This window comes from Rana temporaria, chromosome 6, assembly GCF_905171775.1.
Source record: "Rana temporaria chromosome 6, aRanTem1.1, whole genome shotgun sequence".
Lineage (NCBI taxonomy): Eukaryota > Metazoa > Chordata > Amphibia > Anura > Ranidae > Rana > Rana temporaria.
In genome coordinates, this window is record NC_053494.1 from 97,465,733 (window position 1) to 97,486,335 (window position 20,603).

The window sequence follows — 20,603 nt, forward strand, 5'->3', positions numbered from 1 at the left end:
TGGGAGGGGGGTGGGCGTCCTAAGCACAGGCTTACCTCGCATAGCACACCCACCGGGAGCCGGGCTGAGACCACCAAACTCAATTCACATGTAGCCGAGACCGGGATCCGAACCCCTAGCTGCAGAGGTGAATGGCTTGTCAGCGCAGTGCAAATCGCGTTGAGCCACCGCAGCCCCAGGACATCATATGACGTCCACCCAGGATGGGAGATCCCATCTGTGGACGTCATATGCCTATGGGCGGGTAGGGAAGTGGTTAAATATCTGAGTCACTTCCTGCTCTCTCTCTTCTCCTCCAGGGACTTTCCCTGAGAGGATGTCTGTGTGATCCACTTATCTAGGCCTCAGGCCTTTGGGCCTAGAGGTATGGAGTGTTGAGGGTAGTGTTTCTTCAAGTCAAACCCGAACACTTTAGCGGCGCCACTATACATATGTTTTGCTATTACATAACATTTCTAATCATATGAAGTTAATAACAAGAGTGCCCCTTTACATCTGAGTCCACAGAGTTCCCCTTTTACATCTGAACTTGCAGAGTTCCCTTTCACTGTAGACTCTAATGTAAGGGAGAACTCTGGGGATTCTGACATAAGTGATGCTCTGGGAACCTTGATTTAAGGGGGAACACTGAGAACTCATGTTCTACAGAGAGGACTCTGATGTAAGGGGAAGCACTGTGGCCTCTGGTGTAAAGGGAACTCTAAAAAAAAAAGGGGTGCTCTGAGAACCCTTATTTGCCTTGGTGTACTTACTCAGAGGCAGGAGACAGAAGGGGGGGAGTCTTCAGTCACAGACAAGAGCTGAGGATACACAGGAACCTCAGTTGACAAGGAGCCACATTTATGAGATTTATTCCATCCAGCAAAGTTCTTTGACAGAAGGATTGATATTAGTGAGAAGAACATGCATGAGACCAGAGACTGTGTATTGTTAATGGAACCCTCAGGTATCCTTTGTTCCCTCCACCCTCCTTCCCACTCTTTATGCACATGCATTATTAAAACATCTAAAATGTATTCAATGTGACTGGCCCCCTTAATTAATCCACCACCACCCGGGGGAAAAATGACTTTCACCCTGAGAAGGAATGTGCCTAGGGCATTTATCAACAAGTGGGTCTGGGACATTCACATGTACCTATTGGGTATCAGTAGAAACTACCAGGACTGGTTACCAATAGCGTTACATATATATATATATATACACACACTATATTGTCAAGTACACTATATTGTAAGTATACTGCCACAACCGAGGTATCCATATTTTCAGAGGGCAGTCGTGTTTCCGATAATGGTGGTCTCTGCGGCGGATTCGCCGCAAGATCACCGTTATCGGTGGCGGCTGACCAGAGCCGTCGGTAGCGGCAGAGGCGATCGGGTCCTTCACATTGCTGGGAATGGATACAAGGGAGGGGAAGATGGCCCCCACCCGTCTCCATACCATAGCAGGGCGGAAGCGATGTCAAAACATTTCTTCCGCCCATACATCTTCGGCCTTGTACACACGACTGGATCTATCCGCTGTGATTTATCCGCAGATCAGTTCCAGCGGATAGATCCGGTCATGTGTACGGCCTAGCGGACATTTATCGGCGGATAAAAAGCCAGCCGACGGATTTCAAGCGGATAAAAATTTCATAGCATGCTAAGAAATCTATCTGCTTGAATCCTGTCCAGCGGATTGATCCGGTGGTCTGTACAGACTCACCGGATCAATCCGTCCGCTCCCCTCCCTCGCATGCGTCGTAATGATTCGACGCATGCATGGAAGTCTTTACCTTCCAGCGTCGCGCACGTCACCGCGGATGGATTCCGCACGTATTTCGATCTGATGGTGAGTACAGCCATCAGATCCAAATCAGCCATCAGATCCAGCCATCAGATCCAAATCAGCCAGAGGATTTATCCGCTGGAAACGATCCTTTGGTGTGTACGGGGCCTTAAAAGGTCCATTTTTTTTTATTGCAAATCCAAATATGAGATCTTTTTGACCCCAGATCTCGTATTCAAGAGGACCTGTCATGCTTTTTTCTATTACAAGGGATGTTTACATCCTTGTACTAGGAATAAAGTGACACAATTTTTTTAAATCAATAAAATAAAGTTAACCACTTAAGGACCGGACCAATATGCTGCTACATGACCCAAGGGGTTTTTACAGTTCGGGACTGCGTCGCTTTAACAGACAATTGCGCGGTCGTGCGACATGGCTCCCAAACAAAATTGGCGTCCTTTTTTCCCCACAAATAGAGCTTTCTTTTGGTGGTATTTGATCACCTCTGTGGTTTTTATTTTTTGCGCTATAAACAAAAATAGAGCGACAATTTTGAAAAAAATGCAATATTTTTTACTTTTTGCTATAATAAATATCCCCCAAAAACATATATAACATTTTTTTTTTCCTCAGTTTAGGCCGATACGTATTCTTCTACCTATTTTTGGCAAAAAAAATCGCAATAAGCGTTTATCGATTGGTTTGCGCAAAATTTATAGCGTTTACAAAATAGGGGATAGTTTTATTGCATTTTTATTAATTATTTTTTTGTTTACTACTAATGGCGGCGATCAGCGATTTTTTTAGTGACTGCGACATTATGGCGGACACTTCGGACAATTTTGACACATTTTTGGGACCATTTAATTTTCACAGCAAAAAATGCATTTAAATTGCATTGTTTATTGTGAAAATGACAGTTGCAGTTTGGGAGTTAACCACAGGGGGCGCTGTAGGGGTTAGTGTTCACTTAGTGTGTGTTTACAACTGTAGGGGGGTGTGGCTGTAGGAATGACGTCATCGATCGAGTCTCCCTATATAAGGGATCACTCGATCGATGCAGCGCCACAGTGAAGCACGGGGAAGCCGTGTTTACATACGGCTCTCCCCGTTCTTCAGCTCTGGGGAGCGATCGCGACGGAGCGGCTATAAACAAATAGCCGCGCCGTTGTCCCGGATCGCTCCCCGAGGGAACCCGCCCGCCACATGTAGTGGGGGGGGGGTCCCGATCGGACCCCCCACCCGCTAGAAGGCAGGGACGTACAGGTACGCCAATGTGCCTGTACGTGCCATTCTGCCAACGTATGTATACATGCGGCGGTCGGGAAGGGGTTAAATAAATAAGAAAAAAAAATATATTTTTTTTTAAAGCGCTCTGTCCCGACTAGCTCACGTGCAGAAGCGAACGCATACGTGAGCAGCGCCTGCATATGAAAACGATGTGCAAACCACACATGTGCGGTATCGCCACGATTGTGAGACCGAGAGCAATAGTTCTAGCCCTAGACCTCCTCTGTAACTCAAAACATGCAATCTGTAGAATTTTTTAAATGTCGCCTATGGAGATTTTTAAGGGTAAAAGTTTGACGCCATTCCACGAGCGGGCGCAATTTTGAAGCGTGACATGTTGGGTATCAATTTACTCGGTGTAACATTATCTTTCACAATATAATAAAAAAATGGGCTAACTTTACTGTTGTCTTATTTTTTTATTTAAAAAAAAAAGTGCGCTTGTAAGACTGCTGTGCAAATACGGTGTGACAAAAAGTATTGCAATGACCGCCGTTTTATTCTCTAGGGCAGTGGTTCTTAACCTTGTTGGAGGTACTGAACCCCACCAGTTTCATATCCGCATTCACCGAACTCTTCTTAATTGGAAAAATAAAATATGTTTTTTTTTTATTCAAAACATAGGTGTATATTTAGGTATATATTTATAAATAGGTGCACAAAATGAACAATATCATTAAAGAACAAAACCATTAAGAACAAAGAACAAAACCATTAAAACATGATTTTCACACAAAAACAAAAACATAATAATGAATATTTACTGCAAATCAGTGTGACTTCTGCTGTTGTCTTTCAGAGACCAGTTCAGAAATGCGCGGCTTTAGAGCCGGTTCACACAGGGGCAGCACGACTTTGGGGGCGACTCGGCCAGGCGACATGAAGACGACATCTAAGGCGACTTGCAAAATTACTTCTGTATAGAAGTCAATGCAGGTCGCCCCCGAAGTAGTACAAGAACCTTTTTCTAAGTCGGAGCGACTTGCGTCGCTCCTACTAGAACGGTTCTATTCACTAGAATAGGACGCGACTTGTCAGGCGGCTGCGTCGCCTGACGAGTCGCCCCAGTGTGAACCAGGTCTCACCTTGGCAAGTGCCACTCTCATGTCATTTTCGCAACAAAGTCTGTTCCTTTTCTTCATTTTTATGCCCAGCATCCTCAAAGGATTGCTCGCAAAGATATGTTGTAACAAACGGTATGAAAATCTCCAGAGCTTTCTTAGCAATAACAGGGTACATTACCATTTGTTGACACCAAAACGTTGAGAGCGTTGCTGTTCTGAAGAGTTGCTGTTGAACCTGGCTCTGCTGAAGTTCAATGATTTCATCGAGGTATTCATCATTGACATCTGTTGTCTCAACACTAAACATGAACATCTGTCTCACCCATGCTGGATATGACTCTCTTGTAGGGAAGTATCCGTCGAGAGACTTTGCAAGCTCATCTAAGTGCGTGGCAATTGCTTGCTTCAGTTCCACGAGTACAGAAATGTCTCCGATTCCAGATACATCTTCGATCTTATTTACACAGTTGTCTAGCAGGGGAAAGTTTGCAAAGTTATCGTTCTCTATTCGTCGTTTCCATAACGGTAGCTTTTTTTGAAAAGCCTTCAGGTTTTCTTCCGCTTCGATGATGTTGACTCCACCGCCCTGCATCTGTTGATTGAGAGCTGCGAAGATATCAGTCATGTACGCTAAAATGAGAATAAACTCAGAATTTTTGATGCAATCTGCATGACAATGTTGGTGCTCTTGCAAAAACAGGGCTAATTCCACACGCACGGCAAAAACACGATTCAGCACCTGTCCCCGGGATAACCACCGAACGTTAGAATGGTACAGAAGTACCTTGAATTCAGATCCCATTTCTTTACACAGCTACCTGAAGATGCGGTGCCTCAGAGCACTATTTCGCACATAGTTCACACATTCCACTACAATTTTTAATACTTCTGCCAGTTTTGGAGGCAAGGTTTTTGTTGCCAACGCATGCCTGTGCACCAAAACCAGACTTTCTTCCCAGCATGGCTGGAGCTCCATCCGAACAAACTGCAGAAACCATATCCCACGAAAGATTGATGTCTTGTGAAGAAGTCATCCACAAGTTTCTTCACATCGGCTGCCTTAGTTGTTGTTGTAAGAGGCTTACAAAATAAAAAATCTTCCTTTATCACGTCGTCTTTCACATAGCGCACAAATACTGCAAGCTGGCTTAGATTGGTGGGCTTGAAATCAGATCTGCAACTACTTGAGCCAAGATGTCTTTGCTCATGTCCTCTATTCTGTCGCTGATGGTGTCATTTGAAAGAGGAATTTGGGATAACTTAACTTCAGCCGCTTTTCCCAGCATGATATTCGCCATCTTCAACACAGCTGGTTTTATGAGTGTTTCACCAATGGTGTGTGGTTTGTCCTGCTTTGCGATCAGGTAAGCAACTTCGTACGATGCTATGAGGATCGGTTTGTTGATGGGTACAAAGCCGAGAACAGGGAGACTAGCCTTTTCATCGAATCTGGCTCTCATCACCTTGAATTCAGCGAGCGTTGTGTTCTTGTATTTTCCATCTCCATGCAACTTAAAGCGGGGGTTCACCCTATATAAAAAAAAAAAAAAAAAATGTTTCCCTCTAGCATTAAATTCGGCATAGTAGCGCGAGCTACAGTATGCCTGTCTGTATTTTTTTATCCCCGTACTCACTGTTATATCGTACATAGAAGATTCCGGGGAATGGGCATTCCTATGGAGAGGGAAGGTGATTGACGGCCGGCCCTGGCACGTCACGCTTCTCCGGAAATAGCCGAAATAGGCTTGGCTCTTCATGGCGCCTGCGCATAGCCTGTGCGCAGGCGCCGTGAAGAGCTGAGACCTACTCCGGCTGTCTTCGGGGAGCGTGACGTGCCAGAGCCGGCTGTCAATCACCCTCCCTCTTGCTAGGAACGCCCATTCCCCGTGGCAGACGGAATCGTCTATGTACGATATAACCGTGAGTACGGGGATAAAAAAATTAAGACCGGCATAGTGTAGCTCGCGCTACTATGCCGGATTTTATGCTGAAATGTTGTTCTGCAGGGTGAACCACCGCTTTAAGGAAGTGTTCTCTTAGTTTTGCCGGTACTAGACTAGAATTGCTCAATTTGGCATTGTAAATCATGCAGTTAGGACGCTGACTCCCATCACGTTCCGTTATACATGTGAATCCATATTGTACATATTCGTCCGACCACTTTCTTTTTTTGCTCGACATAGTTAGTATGAAGGGATTAAAATATTAAGAAAGAAATAACACGACGTACCATCACAACAGTTACAATTCGACTACTAGGCGCGCCAAATTCCCTGCAGCACAGATAGGCCAAGCGATGTTGCGTGATCACCTGCAGCCAATGATGGACAAGTGGGGCATGTCATCACGAATCATATGAGTCGGGTGTGTGTCTTGACCTCCGCCAAACCCACGCGACTGACTCACCGAACCCCTGGGGTTCGATCGAACCCAGGTTAAGAACCACTGCATCTATAATGTTTGGGGGTTCTAAGTAATTTTCTAGCAAAAAACGTGTTTTAACTTGTAAACACCGAGTCTGAAAAACAGGCTCGGTCCTTAAGTGGTTAATGGCATCCCAGTCTTAGTCAATATTGAGTTGGCCAACCCTTTGTAGCTATAACCGCTTCAACTCTTCTGGGAAGGCTGTCCACAAGGTTTAGGAGTGTGTCTGTGGGAATGTTTGACCATTCTTCCAAAAGCGCATTTGTGAAGTTAGGCACTGATGTTGGACGAGAAGGCCTGGCTCGCAGTATGCACTCTAATTTATCCCAAAGGTGTTCTATCGGGTTGAGGTCAGGACTCTGTGCAGTCCAGTAAAGTTCCTCCACCCCAAGCTTGCTCATCAATGTCTTTATGGGGGGGGGGGGGATTATAGTGTGGGGCTGTTTTTCAGGGGTTGGGCTGAACCCTCACTTTGCATTTTGTAAATTGATAAAAAAATAAACAATACAAATATATATTTGTGAAAGCATTCTGACTTTATCACATTTCTTCCGACCTAAATACAGAATATATAAATATGCCACAACAGTGTGATTCTGCAAAACACTGGCCCAGATTCAAGAAGCACTTGCGCCCGCGCAACCATAGTTGCGCGGCGCAAGTGCTTACTTGCTCCGGTGTAAAGAGTGCTCCTGATTCAGGAACCTCGTTACACCGAATGCAGCCTAGGATGTGATAAACATAAGCCTCCTTATGCCTTCACATCCCAGGCTGCATTCTTGCGTTGGCCGCTAGGGGGGGCGGCCTTTGTGATCGGCGTGTAGTATGCAAATTGCATACTACCACCGATTCACAAAAGTTGCGCGGGCCCTGCCTACGCAAGGTACGGAGTTTCCGTACGGCGCCTTTAGCATAAGGTTGCTCCTGCTAATAGCAGGCGCAGCCAATGCTAAAGTATAGCTGCGCCTCCCGCTCGCGACGTTCAAATTTAACGTCGTTTACGTAAGTGAACCGTGAATGGCGCTGGACGCCATTCACGTTCACTTACAAGCAAATGACGTCCTTGCGACATCATTTGCCGCAATGCACGTCGGGAAAGTTTCCCGACGGAGCATGCGCTGTTCGCTCGGCGCGGGAGCGCGCCTAATTTAAATGATTCCCGCCCCCGGCGGGATCATTTACATTAGGCAGCCTTGCGCCCGGCTGCTTAGCATATTGCCCGCGCAATTTACGGAGCAACTGCTCCGTGAATCGCGGGGCAAAGCGCAATATTTGCGTGGGCGCAGAGAAAAAAATTTGCTCTTTGCCCACGCAAATATTGCGCGATTCTACTTGAATCTGGGCCACTGTGTATTACATTTTTTTTTAAGAACTCTCACATGTAAAATAATCAAGTGCTTCTCAATAAATTAAACCGGCTGCATTTGGCGAGTCAGAAGAGAGTTGAGTCCGGATATTTTCATTTGCGGTGAGCTTTATCCACGCAATTCTGGCATGCAACAACTAAACGTTTTGCCCAGTTTGAATGTCATAGGAAAGCTGCTCACTCATACATATTCTGTGTTCTCTTAATTCTATTTTGTCACTTTATTTAATTAGCAAACAAAATGTCATTTCTTTTTTTTTGTAGAATAAACACTGCTTACTGGATGTTGGACTGGAATGTGCAAAAGAACTAATCAAGGCTAAAATTTTTCCCATCATCCTCTTCATCAAGGTTTCTGAGAAAAACTTGAAAAGGTTTAGGTAATGTTTCTGTGATGTCTATATAACCAGTTTCAAATGTAAAAATGAAGAAGTGACAAAAAATAGGATTTTTGTACTCACCGTAAAATCCATTTCTCTGAGTTCATAGGAGGACACAGCCTTCTTTGACATTAGGGTTATGCTTCTTCCTACCAGGAAAGTTTAGGCAGAATTTAACAGCACTTAAAGTGTTAAAACCTTTCCTTCGTGCCGCTCCTCCCAGGGGGCGTGGCTCCCCCAGGCATAACCTACACCCTGCTCTAGGAGCCTCAGTTCGTAACAAGCAGTACAAACCAAGGAGGGGTGGGTGCTGTGTCCGTCTATGAACTCAGAGAAATGGATTTTACGGTGAGTACAAAAATCCTATTTTCTCTTCCGTTCATAGACGGACACAGCCTTCTTTGACATTAGGGACGTCCCCAAGCAGTGTCAAAAAATTAGAGGGGTGGGAAAGTAACACAGCAAACCAGGTTACACCCCAAACAAAAACCGGAGTTGCTCAACGGAGAAACTCCAAACATAAACTGCCGCCCGTAACACCTGCGGCTGAGGAAGGCATCAAAAGATGCACACACATCCACCTCGTAAAACTTTGAAACAGTGTGGATTGACGACCAGGATGCATCCTAACACCGCTGTAACACAGAGGCATGATGCCGGAAGCCCAAGAGGCCCCGATCGCCCTGGTCGAATGCGCCACAACCCGAAAGGGGGGCGCACGCCCCCTCAGGGCATAGGCCTGAAGCACAATCCGTCGGAACCACCTAGGAACGGTGGCCGACGAGACTGCCAGGCCCTCTTGTAGGGCCAGCCACTGACACGAACAGTGAGCCCGACTTCCGGAACGGAACCGTACCATATAAGTACACTCGTAGGGCCCGAACCACATCCAGAGGATGCAAAGTGGCCTCCTCCTGGCATTTCGTCCAAGGACATAAGGATGGAAGAACAATGTCCACATCAATGTGAAAAGCCGAAACGACCTTAGGGAGAAAAAACGGCTGCGGCCGCAGCACCACCTCATCCTTACGGATGACCAAGCAGGGAGCCTTGCAAGAGAAGGCCGCCAGATCAAACAGACACACGTCTGATCGAGGTAATTGCTACCAGAAATAAAATCACCTTTTGTGACAATAAACAAAAAAACCTCCCGAATATCCTCAAAGGGAGCATCCCGAAGCACTGAAAGGACTAAAATCAAGTCCCATGGGGGTAATGGAGGGCGCACCGGAGGGGCCACCTGCCAGACCCCCTGACCCAATGTACGCACCCAGGAGTGCAACTCCAAGGGTCGATGCAAGTAAAAACAGCCAGAGCAGAAATCTGGCTCCTAACCGTACGTAAGGCGAGAGCCTGAACCACACCCTGCTGCAAAGACAGCAGAACCCTGTACACAACGCATGTACGAGAGTGCCAGTTCATCTCCACACACACAGAGATGTAGGCCTTCCATGCATGAGGAAAAAACCTACGTGAGATAGACTTCCGTGCACGCAGCACGGCAGAGACCACCGAGCCCAATAGGCCTCGGTCCCTAAGCCCCTTGCTCTCAACAGCCACGCCGCTAAGGCCGGTGGCTGTGAAACAGGGTGGAAGATCGGACCCTGTAACAGAAGATCAATTCCCAGGGAAAGACGCTAGGGGGCATCTGCCACCAGACGCATCAGGTCCGCGTACCAGAAGCGACGCGGACAATCTGGGGCAATCAGGACTAATAGAATCCCTACAGCTTCCACTCTGCGCAGCAGGCGAGGAAGATGCTTCCGAGGAGGGAAGGTGTAAAGTAGGCGACAGTGACCCCAAGGAGCCACCAATGCGCCTGACGCGTCCGCCCACGGGTCCCTAAACCTGGCCACGAACCGTGGCACCTACCGATAGAGACGGGACGCTAGAAGGTCCACGCCCGGAGTGCCCCACTTTCGGCACAGACCCCGAAACACCTGCGGGTGGAGAGACCACTCTCCTTGGCCCAGTGCAGTGCGACTTAGGTAGTCGGCTAGCCAATTCCGTATTCCCGGAATGTACCCGGCCGATAGAGCCGGAACGGACCCTTCGGCCTACCGAAAGGATGTGCGCGACCCCTCTCGCTGCAACAGAACTCAGTGTGCCTCCCTGATGATCAACCTACGCCATGGCCGTGGTGTCATCGGACAGGATCCTGACCTGTCGGCCCTGTGGATCCAGGGACCACCTGGCAAGGCAAAGCTTGATTGCTCGGAGCTCCAGAACGTTGATCAGTAGGCAGGACTCCACCTGAGTCCAGTGCCCCTGGGCTAACTGGGTGCCCCAAGCGCCCCTCCCCAACCAGAGAGGCTGGCATCCATCGTGACCACTGTCCAGTGGCCTGCAGAAAAAAACGACTTTCCGGCCCGAAGCACCGGAAACGCCAGCCACCACACCAGGGGAGACATGATCAGAGGACTCAATTGAATCTGGCAATCCAGAGATGACGGAAGCTAGTCCCATCGTGACAGCAATTCCCACCTTAGTACCCTGGCGTGGAATTGGACATACAGAACCGCCTCGAACGAGGCCACCAACGGACCCAGAACCTTCCTGCAGAAATGCAGAGATGACCGCTTCTGGGTCGGCAACTGCTGCACAGCAGATAGCAGAGTCTGAAGTTTGTCCGTTAGGAGAAAAACACTCCCGCCCCGGCGGAATCCAGGACTAGCCCAGGTAACACGTGATAGACACGGCTCCACCAATGCAGAGCTCGAAGAAGCTCGAAGGAGAATGTCGTCCAGACATCCCATGATAACAAACCCCCGCTGACACAGCCGGGCCAGTATCGGGACGAGCACCTTGGCGAAAACATGCTGAATGGGAAGGACACCAATTAAAACCGACCGCAAAGCACAGAAACTCTGGTGCTTTGAGGATACGCGAACATGTAGGTACACGTTCATGACATCCAAGGATGCCAGAACAAAAATCCCCCTGATGGAGTGCCGCTATTACCAAGCGAATTGACACCACCTGAAAGTTTGCACCTTGACAAAACAAACAAGGGACTTGAGGCCCAGGATTGACCGGGCCCCATCCTCCGTGGGGACACAAACAGAATGGAGTAGAAACCCCTGAGACCGTTCCAACGAGGGAACTGGCACAATCACTCCCCTGACCAGAAGATCCTGGACAGCCCCTGACAGAGCCAACCGGCAAACCGGAGGAGGCCAGAGGGAAAAAAACCTGTTTGGCAGACAAGAGAGAAACTCAATCTTGTACCCCAAGGAAACCACTTCGCAACCCCAACGGTCGGAGAGGAGAGACCTCCACCGAGCCATGAACGTGCAAAGCCAGTCTCCCACCCGAGAGACGGGCAGGAGCAGACCTACAGGCGGAAGCAGGTAAGTCCGCAGACTTGTTAGGCATGCGGTATCAGGTGCGCTGCTACCCCGCGGCGGGGATTTAAGCACCATGTAGACCTACCCCCACCGCACATGGCGGGCGAAAAAACGCTCGGAGGTAGTCAAGGAGGGTCCTTGCACAGGGCGAGGTCCCTAGCCCTTCCCAGACTGTGGGAACAGCATGCGCTTACCACCCGTGGCATCCATAATGATGCCATCCAGGGAAGTCCCAAAAAGACCGTTCACCCTTAAAGGCCATCACCAAGGCCTCCTTAGAGGACTAGTCCGCAGACCAGCTCTTCAGCCACACAAGGCGGCGCAGAACCCTGCATAGACGGAAGCCCCGGAACGTATCCATGGCCGCCTCGCAGAGAAACTTCTGACCCTGAACTAATCGTTCAGCCAGGTCCCTAGAGGACTCGGAAGCGTCCCCTTCTTCCAGCTCCTGCAGCAGGAGCTTCGGCCTGTCAGTCGTGGCCTGACCAGGGCCCGGCCAGAGCCGGCCTCACCGCCGAACCCACCACCGTGAATAGGGAGCGGGCCACGGCCTCCACTCTCCTATCAACGGGATCCTGAAACGCAGGAGCCCCTTCCACAGGCAATGTGACGGCCCTGCTCAGTCTGGACATAGGGGGTGCACTGGCAGAGGAGAGACACACTTTTTTTTTTAAAGTCCCCCTCGAGGGGGTAACGGGTTTTTTTACAAACTTTTTGCGGTGCATCCCATTCCTTGCATAACATATTGTCCAAATAAGGAACACAAGGAAACACTTCAGCGGTGCGTGGCGGTCTGTGGAATCCAAAAGGTACTGACACAGTGGTGTCTCCGCCACAACCTCAATTTTTAGAGTCTCACGCACCGCAGAAACAATAGCTCCAACAAAATCTTGCCAGCAACTGACACTGCAGCATAGACATCCTCACTATCCATGTGGGTCAAGCCCGCAGCCTCTGACATACCAGAACCAGATTCCATGTCAGAGGCATCCCCAGAAGCAGGCTCAGGGAGGGGGCGCTTTTTAACCCCCCATCCGGGCACTAGCTGCTTCAAACCTGGCAAGAAACCCAGGACATCCAACATAACAGATGTGGCAGGGGAAGGGGCGTTAAGGGTTAACTCAGGCCTAGTGGAGAGGGAGACCTGGCTCAGGTTCCATAGCGCCAGCGCTGAGTCACCCACCCTGCAAGGCAGGACAAAAAATCCCCACTGATCACCTCCTTGCAGCTAATGCAGAGCATGGGGGCACCTGGTGCTCACCACCCCACCCAGCTGCAAAGAGAGTTGAAAACCTGAGGTGTGCTCTGATGTGCTGGCTGTGATGTGTCTGTCACCTCAGGGAAGAATCATCACAAGAGACCAGAGGCTGTGCTGTGTCTGTCACCTCAGGGAAGAAACGCAGCGTTTCACAGCACTAAAACTGTCCCACAGACCAGAGGATGTGCTGTGTCTGTCACCTCAGGGAAGAATCACAGTGTTTCACAGCACTAAAACTGCCACAAAAGACCAGAGGCTGTGCTGTGTCTGTCACCTCAGGGAAGAATCCAAGATGGCCGCCGTCTGAGGTAAAAATCACCTCATATAACACAGCAGCACACAGCAGCACCCCCCAGAGTAACAACACAGTCCCCCAACAACACACGGGCCCCGGTGGTAATAAAGAAAACCCAGGAGGCCCCCTTCACAGCCACTACCCAGTCAGGGGAAGGAGGGAGAGGAAGGGGAGAGAGGAAAGCAGGGCGGACCCTCAGTCGACCTCCCCAGGGAAACATTCCAGCCAGACCACTTACCTGAGTAAGGGGCCACTACTTACCCGTCCTGCGACTACCCGGCTGGAGGTATCCCAGACAGAACCAACGTCCGTAAACGGCATGGCTGTCGGCCAGACACACTGTGACACAGCCATAGAGACCGGTCATATGTGAGCCCTAGAACCGAAGTTCCCCGGCACACGCTCAATGGCCGAACATGGGGGGACTACAAGAGTCGAGGACCCAGCCTGTCACCCAGTCGGCTGTTGATAGAAGAATCGCAGGATTCAAAAATGCAGGAACAAAAAAAATAAAAGCGAGAAAAATCGCCAGAAAAATAATCCAGAGTACAGGAACTCCAGAGAGGGCCTGACTCTCCTGTCGTTAGGCAGAAAAAGACTGAGGCTCCTAGAGCAGGGTGTGGGTTATGCCTGGGGGAGCCACGCCCCCTGGGAGGAGCGGCACGAAGGAAAGGTTTTAACACTTTAAGTGCTGTTAAATTCTGCCTAAACTCTCCTGGTAGGAAGAAGCATAACCCTAATGTCAAAGAAGGCTGTGTCCGTCTATGAACGGAAGAGAAAAATGGTAATGCATATCATGCAAAGGGTTATAAATGTAAAGGTGATTAGGTCTGCAGTTTTAAAGAATACCTCTCTTGAAAGAAGAAAGATCGCTTTGTTGACCTACCACTAAAAATGCTAGGTCACTGGCTGGCACGCAGAGCTGGCATCAATATCTTCTGACTTACTTCCCAAAAACAAGTAAGTTCTAAGTACTTGACTTGTATTGGTGCACACTTTTTTTGTGACAGATACTCAAGAACCAAAGGACAGTCAAGCAACTAGCATTCTTAGGGATCATTCAGACGGCAGATTAGTGCCGTCCTCCGTGCAGAGCTGCTGGCAGATGCGGGTGCACCCGCCTTGGACCTGCACGCAGGCATAATCACATGTCAAAGTGTTAAATGTGGGCAGGAGCATATTCATGAATTAGAACACAGAGGCACTGTGTTTGCAAAAAAGGGGCCCTTTAAGAATTTTTATTTGTCTTAAAATTTCTTTTTTACTTTTTAACTGCAGTGATGGCGGCCGTCTATAGAGGGCGCTGCAGCGCCACCCCCTCTCGCAAATAACATACATGCATGCATTGTATTGCACGAATGTATGTTATTGTTGGTTGCCAGCTGGTCTATTCAGATAACCGGACATAGGGCGCCGGTTACCTGAATAACGGCAGCTGGTTGGCTGAGCGGAAGTGCCTATCAGAGCCAGCGGCTCTCCGAGTACAGCCCTAGTCTCCCGGAAGGTCTATCCTCGGAACGTAAGGGGGCTTTCTTGGATAAGACTGGCCGTTTCAGCCAATCAGGTTCCCTGATTCACCGAGGCGGGAGAAGACATCGTGATGGACATGGAAGCAGAAGCAGAAGCATCAGCGAGGTTATAGAGCGCAGAGTGCCCTGGTTTAGAAGTAAGTACCTACTCCACGTTACTGGATGTAGTGCCAATCAATTCATGATGCAGCAGAGCCTGCAACGATTGTTCCATATGTTTAAGAATTATCTGAATGAGACAAAGGGTAAGCAAGTGTTTATGGCATTGAAGGAGGGCTTTTGTAAGTGGATATAAGTGTCATCCTCTCCAGATCTTGGAGAAAAGAATATTCTCGGTAAGTGCATTTTACAGGGAACAGCGGCGACAATAGGCACAGAGGCGACAAATGGCACAGTGGCATCAATTAAAGGGCACAGCACAGTGACAACAATGGGCACAGCGGCAGCAATTAAAGGGCACAGCACAGTGACAACAATGGGCACTGTGGCAACAATTAAAGGGCACAGCACAGTGACAACAATGGGCACAGTGGCAACAATTAAAGGGCACAGCACAGTGACAACAATGGGCACAGTGGCAACAATTAAAGGGCACAGCACAGTGACATGCACAGTGGCAACAATGGGCACAGTGGCGACAATTGAGGGCACAGTGACTGCTTTTGATGGCATGGTACAGTGGTGACAATTGATGGCACAGTGGCTGCATTTGATAGGCACAGTGAGGCTGCAATTTTATTTATTTTTTTCCGTTTGCGCCCCCCCAAAAATTTTGAGCACCAGCCGCCACTGCTGAGGCCCACATGGTCAGTAGGTGTAATTTTATTGAATAAAAAAGACATGCTAGTGTATGATCCAGTAATGCTGAAATCTTTAGAAAACAAACAATGCTATTAGGGTTGCACCGATACCGATACTAGTATCAGTATTGGTGCCGATACTGAGCATTTGCAGAAGTAATTGTACTCCTTAAAATGCTCCCAATGCTTAATCCGATACCTGAACACTCAGGGATGATCAGTGCGGCGGTGCGGGGGAAATTATAATCACCAATCTCCCTGTGTGGCTTTCAATAAAGCAGCTGACAGCTGTGAGTGGGGGGTTTGCGAGTCTGGAGTTAAGCTTTAAAGTGTAGGGAGTAGGGAACTGTTAAAAAACATTGCTGTCTGTGTCCCATTGGAGAGAATTCCTGTCCTGTAAAAAATTGGGAAGAGATTAATTCTCTCCAAAGTGAGTGAAATTCTTTCTTAGTTGTTGCTGGAATAAGCATCCCCATTGGTTTCCCCGCTATTCCTGGTCCAATGACTATAATTTTGTATTTTCTCAAACTTTTGGTCTTGGAAAGGTCACCATGAAAAATAGAGTAGATTCATCTTCCCAACAGATGACAGGCCAAACAAGTTTTCTATCCTCCTATTATTATTTATTTTCGAGAGGTACGGTAATAGCGCCATCAATTTATCCAGCGCTTTACATTTTATTTATCGCACATTCACATCAGTCCCTGCCCTCAGGCCTGGTTCACACCTATGTGAACCTATTTTTAGCAAGTTTTTAGTTTTGCAGAAACACACTAAGGTCAATTTAACATGGTTTCCTATGGATGTAGTTCACATCTGTGCATTTTATGGAAAGGGCATATACATTTTTTCTGTTTTTTGGTTCCATAAACTTCAATGGATGAAAAGCATGTATTGAAAAATTCAAAATGCACCTGCAATACGCAACCTGCGAATCGGGCCTCAAGGAGCTTAAAATCTAAGGTCCCAGACCGATGTCCCTAGTGCTGTGGGGCTGAAGTGCTAACCACTTAGTCACTGTGATGCCCAGTGGCGGCTGGTGCTCAAAATTTTTGGGGGGCGCAAACGAAAAAAAAAAACAATTGCAGCCTCACTGTGTCCATCAAATGCAGCCACTGTGCCATCAAACACAGCCACTTCGCCATGCCATCAAATGCAGCCACTGTGCCATCAATTGTCACCACTGTGCCATGCCATCAAATGCAGTCACTGTGCCATCAATTGTCACCACTGTGCCATGTCATAAAACGCAGTCACTGTGCCATGCCATCAATTGTCACCACTGTGCCATGCCATCAAACGCAGCCACTGTGCCATCAATTGTCACCACTTTGCCACGCCATCAAACGCAGCCACTGTGCCATGCCATCAAACGCAGCCACTGTGTCAATTGTCGCCACTGTGCCCTTTAATTGTTGCCACTGTGCCCTTTAATTGTCGCCACTGTGCCCATTGTCGCCACTGTGCCCATTGTCGCCACTGTGCCCTGTATAATGCCCCCGCCCGGCACTTACCTTTCTGGGGGCCAGCCATCCTCCTTCCACTTCCCTCGATGTCTTCTCCCGCCCTCGATGACGCTTCAGCCAATCAGGTTACTGGTAAACCAGTGAACCGGTGAACCTGATTGGCTGAGACGCCTGTCAGTCTTATCTAAGGAACGCACCACCCGTACGTCCCATAGATACGTTTCCGGGAGCCAAGGGCTGTACTCGGAAAGCCTATCAGAGCCGCTGGCTCTGATAGGCACTTCCACACAGCCAACCAGCTGCCGTTATTCAGGTGCCCGGCGCTCACGTCCGGCCATCTGAATAGTCGGACTCGGCGACAGCGGCTGGCAACAATAACATAGATTTATGCAATGCATGAATCTATGTTATTGTAATCAATGCAGTGCGAGAGCCAGAGGGGCGGCGCTCCAGCGCCCTCTATAGACGAACCGCCACTGGTGCTGCCCCCACTCTATCCTGCACAAAAATTGCATATTTCCAATAATACTGAAATATTGTGCTAAAGGCATGTGACAGTAAAGTATGAGGAGCAGCATAGAGCATCACAATATTATAACCCCCCAAAAACATTTAGCTTTTGGAACTGTTGCCTACAATTTTATTGTACCTAAAGTGAAAACATTTTTTTTCTTACATTATGAAATTTCACAAAGAAATCTTCTACTGCAGGAGGCTACTTTCAAAACAAGAGAACGAAGAGGAGTTTTTACGTACATGTCGCCAAAAGGAGAAGGAACTTGAAGCTCTTCCTTGTCTCTATGCAACAATAGAGGCAGATGCATGGAACACCGTTGATGATTTTATAAGAGTAATCAAGGAAAAAATTTCAGAAGAGCAGCGTAAAACCATCTGGATAGACTATTAACTTATTTAAATTAAATGAACATTTGTCATATTCATACACCAAACCATAACATTGTATTTTGCATGTTCATATAAATAAGAAAGGTTTATTAATAAGTTAATTATATGTATAGTGTGTGATAGAATGTACAAATTGCAGTGTTTTATTGTTAACGTTAAAGAAAAGAGACTGAGAAGAAGATTAAAAGGAAGATTAGGGGATTGCTATATGAGCTTTTGGCTTATTAAATGCAAACTAATACTAAAAAATCATTTCACTACCTAATGAAATTTCTCTTTCTTGATGCATATCCGTGGCAATATACATCCATACTGGATTTTTTTTCCTTCAAACAAGAGACTCAACTAACTTCACTGATATATATATATATACAGTTGCAATAAAATGTATGTGAACCCCTTTAAAATTATATGGATTTCTGCACAAATTGGTCATAAAATCTGATCTGATCTTCATCTAAGTCACAACAATATACACCATGTAATCATTCACAGTGCAGGTGGAAAAAGTATGTGAACCCCTAGACTAATGACATCTCCAAGAGCTAATTGGAGTGAGGTGTCAGCCAACTGTAGTCCAATCAATGAGATGAGATTGGAGGTGTTGGTTACAGCAGCCCTGCCCTAAAAAAAAAAAAAACACACCAGTTCTGGGTTTGCTTTTCACAAGAAGCATTGCCTGATGTGAATGATGCCTTGCACAAAAGAGCTCTCAGAAGACCTACGATTAAGAATTGTTGACTTGCATGAAGCTGGAATGGGTTATAAAAGTATCTCCAAAAGCCTTGCTGTTCAACAGTCCACGGTAAGACAAATTGTCTATAAATGGAGAAAGTTCAGCACTGCTGCTACTCTCCCTAGGAGTGGCCGTCCTGTAAAAATGACTGCAAGAGCACAGCGCAAACTGCTCAATTAGGGAAAGAAGAAACCTAGAGTGTCAGCTTAAGACTTACAAAAGTCTCTGGCAAATGCCAACATCCCTGTTAGCGAATCTACGATACGTAAAACACTAAATAAGAATGGATTACATGGGACGATACTACAGAGGAAGCCACTGCTGTCCAAAAAAAAACATTGCTGCACGTTTACAGTTTGCACAAGAGCACCTGGATGTTCCACAGCAGTACTGGCAAAATATTCTGTGGACAGATGAAACCAAAGTTGAGTTGTTTGGAAGAAACACACAACACTATGGGTGGAGAAAAAGAGGCACAGCACACCAACATCAAAACCTCATCCCAACTGTGAAGTATCATGGTATCATGGTTTGGGGCTGCTTTGCTGCGTCAGGGCCTGGACGGATTGCTATCATCGAAGGAAAAATTAATTCCCAAGTTTATCAAGACATTTTACAGGAGAACTTAAGGCCATCTGTCCACCAGCTGAAGCTCAACAGAAGATGGGTGTTGCAACAGAACAACGACCCAAAGCATAGAAGTAAATCAACAACAGAATGGCTTAAACAGAAGAAAATATGCCTTCTGGAGTGACCCAGTCAGAGTCCTGACCTCAACTCGATTGAGATGCTGTGGCATAACCTCAAGAAAGCGATTCACACCAGACATCACAATAATATTGCTGAACTGAAACAGTTCTGTAAAGAGGAATGGTCAAGAATTACTCCTGACCGCTGTGCATACCTGATCTGCAACTACAGAAAACGTTTGGTTGAAGTTATTGCTGCCAAAGGAGGTTCAACCAGTTATTAAATCCAAGGGTTCACATACTTTTTCCACTTGCACTGTGAATGTTTACATGGTGTGTTCAATAAAAACATGGTAACATTTAATTATTTGTGTGTTATTAGTTTAAGCAGACTGTGATTGTCTATTGTTGTGATTTAGTTGAAGATCAGATCACATTTTATGACCAATTTGTGCAGAAATCTATATTGTTCACATACTTTTTATGGCAACTGTGTGTATATATATATATATATATATATATATATATATATATATATATATATACACACAGTCATGCCCCGAAATTTTTGGCACCTCAGAAATTTTTTCAGAAAATGAAGTATTTCTCACAGAAAAGCATTGCAGAAACACATTTTGCTACACACGTTTATTCCCTTTGTGTATATTGGAACAAAACAAAAAAGGGAGGGGAAAAGGCTAATTGGACATAATGTCACACAAAACTCCAAAAATGGGCTGGTCAACATTTTTGGCACCCTTTCAAAATTGTGGATAAATAAGATTGTTTCAAGCATGTGATGCTCCTTTAAACTCACCTGGGGCTATAGCAAGTCCGAAGCAATGGGTGTGGAACTGAGCGAGAAATTGAAACAACAATTAGTGGGGAATTTTGGATTTAGGTGGACGGATGCATATATAAGTTATTTAGGGACCAAAATACCAAACAAGTTGAGCCAAGTTTTCGAACTTAATTTTGCACCCTTAATCCGGCAAATAAAATTGGACTTTGTAAGGTGGGACAAGGAGGTATTCACGTGGTTTGGAAGAATAAATATCATTAAAATGAACGTGATGCCCAGATTGTTATACCTATTTCAGACTCTCCCCATTAAGTTACCGGCCGGATTTTTGAGAGATATCAGTTCCAGGTTTGTGAGATTTATTTGGGCAGGGAAAACCCCGAGAGTACGTAGAACGGTGCTGATTTTACCTAAAGAAAGAGGAGGGGTGGGACTTCCGGACCCGGAAAGCTATTATGTAGCAGCGCATTTAATG

General features: G+C 46.9%; 1 protein-coding gene across 1 annotated transcript in view; it reads left to right on the forward strand.

Annotated features, from left to right (window-relative positions):
• Positions 1-18,153, forward strand: part of CARD11 (caspase recruitment domain family member 11) — a 213,658-nt gene extending 195,505 nt beyond the window's left edge. The window contains exons 23-24 of the mRNA XM_040357039.1: positions 8,185-8,300; positions 17,707-18,153. Coding sequence (XP_040212973.1) covers positions 8,185-8,300; positions 17,707-17,902 — 312 coding nt within the window. The 3' untranslated portion in view covers positions 17,903-18,153. The remainder of the gene's footprint in view (positions 1-8,184; positions 8,301-17,706) is intronic.
• Positions 18,154-20,603: the final 2,450 nt, after the last annotated feature.